The sequence below is a fragment of the Oncorhynchus kisutch genome, linkage group LG13 (genome assembly GCF_002021735.2).
Source record: "Oncorhynchus kisutch isolate 150728-3 linkage group LG13, Okis_V2, whole genome shotgun sequence".
Taxonomy (NCBI): domain Eukaryota; kingdom Metazoa; phylum Chordata; class Actinopteri; order Salmoniformes; family Salmonidae; genus Oncorhynchus; species Oncorhynchus kisutch.
The window spans coordinates 71,637,243-71,645,455 of NC_034186.2; the positions used below are offsets into that span (position 1 = coordinate 71,637,243).

The 8,213-nt window shown below is 42.6% G+C and overlaps 1 protein-coding gene across 1 annotated transcript in view; it reads right to left on the bottom strand.

The window, feature by feature from the left end:
* The window catches only part of LOC109878885 (hemicentin-1), a 63,825-nt gene extending 60,260 nt beyond the window's left edge, over nt 1-3,565 (bottom strand). The window contains exons 1-4 of the mRNA XM_031787147.1: nt 3,314-3,565; nt 2,636-2,935; nt 684-965; nt 136-411 (exon numbers count right to left, since the gene is read on the bottom strand). Coding sequence (XP_031643007.1) covers nt 136-411; nt 684-965; nt 2,636-2,935; nt 3,314-3,368 — 913 coding nt within the window. The 5' untranslated portion in view covers nt 3,369-3,565. The remainder of the gene's footprint in view (nt 1-135; nt 412-683; nt 966-2,635; nt 2,936-3,313) is intronic.
* Between the last annotated feature and the right edge of the window lie 4,648 nt (nt 3,566-8,213).

Consider the following 8,213-nt stretch of genomic DNA (forward strand, 5'->3'; position numbering starts at 1 on the left):
AAAAGAAGAGGAAGAGTACTTCACTCGATTGGTGGTAAAAAAAATACAGTGATATAACATTGTATTCATAACCATCAATAATCAAATATTCACTATCAACTATATGACATTTCGTAACAATGAATGTTGCCTCACCCACAACCTTTATCATTGTGCTCATGGTGGCGTATCGGAGTGTGACATTGTTGTAGGCTAAGCAGGCGTAACTTCCTGTCTGGTTCTCTCTGGTGTTCTGCAGGCTGAGCTGTGGGCTTTGCTCGTTGAGGAACATCCCATTAAACCTCCACTTGTAGGACTCAGCGGGTTTGGACTGAGCGGAGCAGAACAGAGTGATGTCAGAGCCTGTCTTGTAGGCTGTATGTCCTCTGGTCATCTCAGGAACTACCATCATGGTGAGGTTACTTGGGCCATCTATGGGAGGAACAAATAACAATGAAGTGTTGGGTAAACATTACCTAGAATATGTTTCCATCCTGCTCTATTGTGCATGCTGAGGAACTAAACACAGTGTACTCATGATCCATGCAAATAATGACCTGGATCATGTGATCACAGAGGAATGGTTTGGGATGAAAATAGACATATTACATCATTGCCTGGAATGCTGGCTCTCCATGACAAGGTACAATCCATGTATGTTGTGTATGATTCATGTACAGTATACTGCATACTCTGATACTCACATCTAACATTGAGGCCAATGGGCTGGCTGGTGCCATTGCTGATTCCATTGATGACCTCACATCTGAACGGCCCTTCATCGTATCGTGTCACACTGACTATGGTGAGAGTGCTGTTCCCACCACCAAGCCGAACTCTGTCACTAGCTGTGACCTCTGAGCTGCCATTCAGCCAGCGGTAGGAGAGGGAGGTGCCAGAGGAGACAGAGCAGGTGAACATGGCAGTGTCGTTCAATTCCACTAGATCAGTGGCGTTGGCCCTTAGAGTCACGTTTGAAATGGGCTCTGTGGGTGAGAGAGACGATTGCAGTCAAGATAAGGTGGATGTGTTTCAAGAAAGTTTTTTTTGTGTCTTACTGAATTACAACCATGTAGTTGATATTCGTTTCATACTGTAAAACTTGCTTTGGAAATCAACCTAAATATGCTATTTTGTTTACTTATCATAGAGACCAGGTCTCAGGATTGAGCCCTGTAGAGCCCTTAGTCTCTTTGCACACACATAAAAAGTATTGTGTATGTCTTGAAAAGAACAGTTTGCTCTGTGATCTGTTCAGGTTCATTCTTTTCAAAGGTATTATGTAGGCCAACTTCACTATAGGTTCAGAAAACATTGACACCTTTAAGTGTTAGCTTTCCATGTCAGGAAAATGACTTTTATTATTGTGATAGAGATTACCCCCTATTACAGGGGCTGAGTCACTGGCTTACTGGGGCTCTCTCATGCCGTCCCTGGAAGGGGTGCGTCACCTGAGTGGGTTGATTCACTGATGTGGTCATCCTGTCTGGGTTGGCGCCCCCCCTTGGGTTGTGCCATGGCAGAGATCTTTGTGGGCTATACTCAGCCTTGTCTCAGGATGGTAAGTTGGTGGTTGAAGATATCCCTCTAGTGGTGTGGGGGCTGTGCTTTGGCAAAGTGGGTGGGGTTATATCCTTCCTGTTTGGCCCTGTCCGGGGGTGTCCTCGGATGGGGCCACAGTGTCTGTGGAGGCTTGACCCCTCCTGTCTCAGCCTCCAGTATTTATGCTGCAGTAGTTTATGTGTCGGGGGGCTAGGGTCAGTTTGTTATATCTGGAGTACTTCTCCTGTCCTATTTGGTGTCCTGTGTGAATCTAAGTGTCCGTTCTCTAATTCTCTCCTTCTCTCTTTCTTTCTCTCTCTCGGAGGACCTGAGCCCTAGGACCATGCCCCAGGACTACCTGACATGATGACTCCTTGCTGTCCCCAGTCCACCTGGCCGTGCTGCTGCTCCAGTTTCAACTTCCATCTGACCGTGCTGCTGCTCCAGTTTCAACTGTTCTGCCTTATTATTATACGGTCATTTATGAACATTTGAACATCTTGGCCATGTTCTGTTATAATCTCCACCCAGCACAGCCAGAAGAGGACTGGCCACCCCACATAGCCTGGTTCCTCTCTAGGTTTCTTCCTATGTTTTGGCCTTTCTAGGGAGTTTTTCCTAGCCACCGTGCTTCTACACCTGCATTGCTTGCTGTTTGGGGTTTTAGGCTGGGTTTCTGTACAGCACTTTAAGATATCAGCTGATGTACGAAGGGCTATATAAATACATTTGATTTGATTTGATTTGATAGAGATCAATCATTGATAGATAATTTATGCCCATCAGTGGAGGCTGCTGAGGGGAGAACGGCTCATAATAATGTCTGGAATGGAGTTATTGGAATGGTATCAAAAACATAGCTTTCATGTGTTTGATACCATTAAATTCACTCCATTACACTCAATTCCAGCCATTATTATTAGCTGTCCTTCCCTCAACAGCCTCCACTGATGTGCAAGCATGTTTGCATGTGAACCTGCGTGGAAGAAGGTATGTGAATGGGCAAATAAGTGTGCGGGTGAGCATGTTTGCGAGGAAGTGACTGTGTGTGCCAGTGAGTGAGAGTCTACAATCATAGAAAGATCAACAGACAGGCAGAGGTCGAGTTCCTTACCCTGGACAGACAAAGTCACCACAGCTTTCAGGACTGGCTCCATTCCCTGCACGGTATATCGTCCTGAGTCGTTGAGTTGGAGAGAGCTTATGGACAGCTCTGAGGAGGAACGGTTGAATGAGACTCTGCCTTGATAACTTGTACTCACACTACTGCCAATAGGATAGAAAAGGACGATGATTGTAGTTTCATATGACCAGGTCCCTATGTTGATGGGGCTTTGAGGAACTAGGTTCAGGGTGACATTACTGCCCACAGCTAAGGGGTTCATCGAGGGAACCACCACCTGGCCAGAGACATCTAGAAGAGGACGGATTGATGAGTTTAGTTCATGTTTTGAGATATTTTTAATCAGTACAAAACTCTTTAAAATTCCTTAAAATATTCTAATTGATATTAATCAAATCTTTAGACTCTGGCACTTTAACAGAAATACAAGCTTTTGTTTCAAAATTTGTCAATTTACAACATGACCTACTATCTATTTCTAATGTCTACTCTAGACATTGTTGTCAATGTCAGATAAATAGAAATCTCAACTTTTTTGAATTGATACTGTTTGACTGAAGTGCATCAACCAAACAGAGACATTTGAACAACCTGTTACTTATTTAACAAAGCGTTATAGCACAAATAGGCATCAATATCTTTCCAGAATGAGCGTTTTGTCCTCTTTACCTGTAGTGTAGTTAAGCAGCACCAAGATGAGAACCCACACCAGAGGATACTCCATAGTTCTGCCTCTTATCAAACACCTCGGATCAGAAATGAACAGGACAATTTCCTATTAACCAAATGACTGTCCAGACTTCTTGGTAAATCCGAAAATGTCGATACTGCTCAGTCACAGTCTCCCCTCAATCAGCAAATATTTATTCAGGATCACCTGGAGTCAGGTGATGCAAATGTACCTATCCACCCTATCCACCCTACCTGTCGCCAGAACACACTCACACACACCTACCTACCCAACTACCCACGCCCTGTTTTGCCCACGCACATTTTTCCCGCTGTGTTTTTTGTTGACACAAGTTGATTATGGTTTACTGTAAATCTGATCAACTCTGTCTGTACTATACGGGTCCTGGGAGGAGGCTGGATGGTACATGGCTAAAGAGGCCGGATATAGGTTTTCTGACCCTGTTGAAACTCATGATCTATCTACAGTGGCTGAGGCAACGTGGGCTCATAAGACACTGTTCACATTGAACCTGTCAAGAAAACACTTACAGCGCCGTGAAAAGTATTTGCCACTTTTCTGACTTTCTATATTTCTGCATAGTTTTGATACTGAATGTTATCAGATCTTCAACCAAAACCCAATATTAGATCAAGGGAACCTGCGTTTACAAATAACAAAATAAATTGATACTTATTTTATTTATTTAATTAAAACAGTTATCCAACACCCAATTCCTCTGTGTGCAAAAGTAATTGCTCCTTTACACCCAATACCTGATTATGCCACTTTTAGCTGCAATGACTGCAACCAAATGCAATCAGTCTCTCACCTCATTGTGGAAGAATTTTGGCCCACTCTTCCATGCAGAACTGCTTTAAACTCAGGTACTTTTTGGGGTTTCAAGCATGAACTGATCGTTTCAAGTCCTGCCACAGCATTTCAATTGGGATTAGGTCTGGACTTTAACTAGGCCATTCCAAAACATCAGATTGTGTTCTGCATCATTGTCTTGCTGCATTACCCATCTGCGTTTCAGCTTCAGCTCACAGCCAGATGGCCTGACATTCTCCTGTAGAATTCTCTGATACAGAGCAGAATTCATGGTTCCTTCTGTTAAGGTAAGTTGTCCAGATCCTGAGGCACCAAAGCATCCTCAAACCATCACACTACCACTACCATGCTTGACCATTGGTATGAGGTTCTTACTGTGGAATGCAGTGTTTGTTTTTCGCCAGGCATAATGGGACCCATCTCATACAAAAAGGTATACTTTTGAATCATCTGTCCTTAGATCATTCTTCCAAAAGTCTTGATGATCATCCAGGTGCATCCAGATGATTTCTTTCAAACTTGAATCACCGTTTTGGATGACATGGGTCCCACTTTGCCTGGCAAACCAGCAAGACTCTTCCTGGAGCTGGCCCCCTGGCCAAACTGAGCATTCGGGGAAGAAGGTCCTAGGTCAGGGAGGTTACCAAGTACACAATGGTCACTCTGACAGAGCTCCAGAGTTCCTCTGTGGAGATTGGTAGAACCTTCCAGAAGGAAAACCATCTCTGCAGCACTCCCGCAATCAGGCGGTAGGGTGGCCATTTGGAAGCCACTCCTCACCCCACTTGGAGTTTGCAAAAGGCACCTAGAGTCTCAGACCATGAGATACAAGATTCTCTGGTCTGATAAAACCAAGATTGAACTCTTTGGCATCCATGCCCAGCGTCACATCTGGAGGAAACCTGGCAACATCCTTATGGTGAAACATGGTGGTGGTAGCATCATGCTGTAGGGATGTTTTTCAGCGGCAGGGACTGGGAGACTAGTCAGGATGAACGGAGCAAAGTACAGAGTGATCCTTGATAAAAACCTGCTCCGGAGTGCTCAGGACCTCAGACTGGGCGACAGTTTACCTTCCAACAGGACAACGACCCTAAGCACACAGCGAAGACAATAACGGAGTGGCTTAAGGACAAGTCTCTGAATGTTCTTGAGTGGCCCAGCCAGAGTCCAGACTTGAACCCGATCAAACATCTCTGGAGAGACCTGAAAATAGCTGTGCAGCGACACTCCCCATCCAACCTGACAGAGCTTGATAGGATCTGCAGAGAAGAGCGGGAGAAAATCCCCAAGTACAGGTGTGCCAAGCTTGTAGCATCATACCCCAGACGAATTGAGGCTGAAATCGCTGCCAAAGGTGCTTCAACAATGTTTTGAGTAAAGTGTCTGAATACTTATGTAAATGTGATATTTAAGTTTTAAAACATTTGCAAAAGATTTTAAAAACCTGTAATTTGCTGTACATGTACAAATATTCCCATATAGGTACAATTTCCATATAGATATAGATATTTGGGTAAACAGTAATGCTCAGGCACTCTTCAATTTAAACAGCCACATTAAGTTAAATTAACAATAAACAAAAGTGAGAAGACGCAAAACAACATCAACAAAAAACAATTTGAAATTAACTTTAAATATTGCACTCACAAAAGTTAAAAATATAGACATTTCAAGTCTTATTTCACTATTTAATAGAAATAAAAAGATACTATAAAAAAGCTTATTCATCTAGAACCCTTCTTGACTTCCAAAGAACCATCAAAGAACCCTTTCTTAGAAGGATGGTAAAAAGGTTTTAGGTAGAACCCTTTCTGAACAGGATGGGAGAAAGGTTTTTAGGTAGAACCCTTTCTGAAAAGGATGGTAAAAAGGTTTTAGGTAGAACCCTTTCTTTAGAAGGATGGTAAAAAGATATTAGGTAGAACGATAGAACCCTTTCTTAGAAGGATGGTAAAAGGTTTTAGGTAGAACCCTTTGCCTTACAAAGAACCCTCGTCTTCCAAAAAGGGCTCTTCAGATGAAAAGGTTTATCGGCAGAACCCTATCTGTCACGATTGTTTAGAGATGGATTGGACCAAGGTGCAGCGTGGTAGGCGTACATTTTACTTTTATTAAAATGATACCGAAAAAAACAACAAAATACAAAAAACGAATGTAAAGCTACATGCAGTGCAGAAAGCAACTACACACAAACAAGATCCCACAAACTACAGGTGGAAAAAAGGCTGCCTAAGTATTATCCCCAATCAGAGACAACGATAGACAGCTGCCTCTGATTGGGAGCTATACCCGGCCAAAAAAGAAATAGAACAACTAGAATGCCCACCCAAATCACACCCCGACCTAACCAAATAGAGAAATAAGAAGGCTCTCTAAGGTCAGGGCGTGATACTATCCTTTAGTAAAGAACTCTTTTGGAATCCTTTTGTCTAAGAGTGTATATGCCATCTACATCAAAGCCTTTTGCTGTCCCTTTATTATTGCATGTTTGGTCATGGACTGCTTCTCACTCTGTAATATTGACTGTGATTTAATAGAGACATGAATCTGTCTGTCTCTCTGTTTACCCTTTATTATACAAACCCACTAACCACAGGTTCTGCCTCCACACACACACTCTAGTCACTGTTTACTGTATCTACACGGTCCAGCTGTAAATAACTTTGTCTGACATAAATACCGTAACCATCCTGGTCTGGAGAGATGAACAGGGTTTGCGATACAAGGAAGTTGGAAATTTACCAAATGTATTTTCTAAAAATGCCACCTATCCCTTGATAGAGAGTAATTTCAATACTAATCTCTGGGCTTCCATACTGGCTTGGGGTTTTGATTTAAATGTACATTAATACAACACAGGTGTCAGACACAATAGATATGATTAATTGTATCTGGGACTAGAACCCACAACCCACCTGAAAGAGAGTAACACACCTAAACATACACAAGGTCACCTTTACACACAAAGTGTGACAAACTGTGACGCACTGACTATTGCACCACAGCAAATGAAGGACTCACAGTGTAAACTTTGATCATGCTCTTTATACAGGATACAGTGAGCTCCAAAAGTATTGGGACAGTGACACATTTTTTGTTGTTTTGGCTCTAATACAGCACTTTGACGAGACCCGTAATCATCTGCACAATACAAGGGGCACGAAAGCCAAAACAACAAGGCACAGGTACTCACACAACCAATGGACATTGGAACAATAATTGACAGCCCAATGGAGAACAAAGGGCACATTTATACCAATACAATCAGTGTAAAATAGGAACTAGGTGTGCGTAATTAGACAGTCAGTGCCTAGAGGCTGGTGACTAGGCCACTGAAACTGGTGCACAGAATGAGCAACAGTACGGGAGGGTTCAGTGACGTTGAGGGTCTTTTCATCTACTGTATATCGAGTGAACCATTTAGAAATTACAGCACTTTTGCATATGATTGAATGTAGAAATGTTTAGAAACATACTCTATTCTTATTTACAATAAAAGTGACTCCAAAACGACACAATACATTATTTACCATTCATTTCTACTGGGCACAAAATAATAGAAAACACAACCCAAACAAACAGCAAATGCATCCAACAAGTTTGTACTTCTTTAATACTCATAAGTGAATATGTCCCAAAACTTTTGGTCCCCTAAAATGAGGGGTCGGTCCCTCTCCTTGTTCGGGCGGCATTCGGTACTCGAAGTCACCGACCTTCTAGCCATCACTGATCCTCTTTTCATTTTCCTTTGGTTTGTCTTGTCTTCCATCACACCTGGTTCCAATACCATCAATTACATTGTGTATTTAACCCTCTGTTCCCCCTCATGTCCTTGTCGGTGATTGTTAATTGTAAGTGTTCCTGGTGCGTTGGGTTATGGACCCATTATTTGATTGTTCAGTTTTCCGGTGGGTTTTTTGTTATTAAACTGCACCGTTTGGAAACACAGTTTTTTCTCTCCTGTGTCTGACTTCTCTGCCGCCAGTACGCACCCCTTACACAATGTACCCTATATGGAAAAGTGCTGGAGTACAGAGCCAAAACAACAACAAATGTGTCATT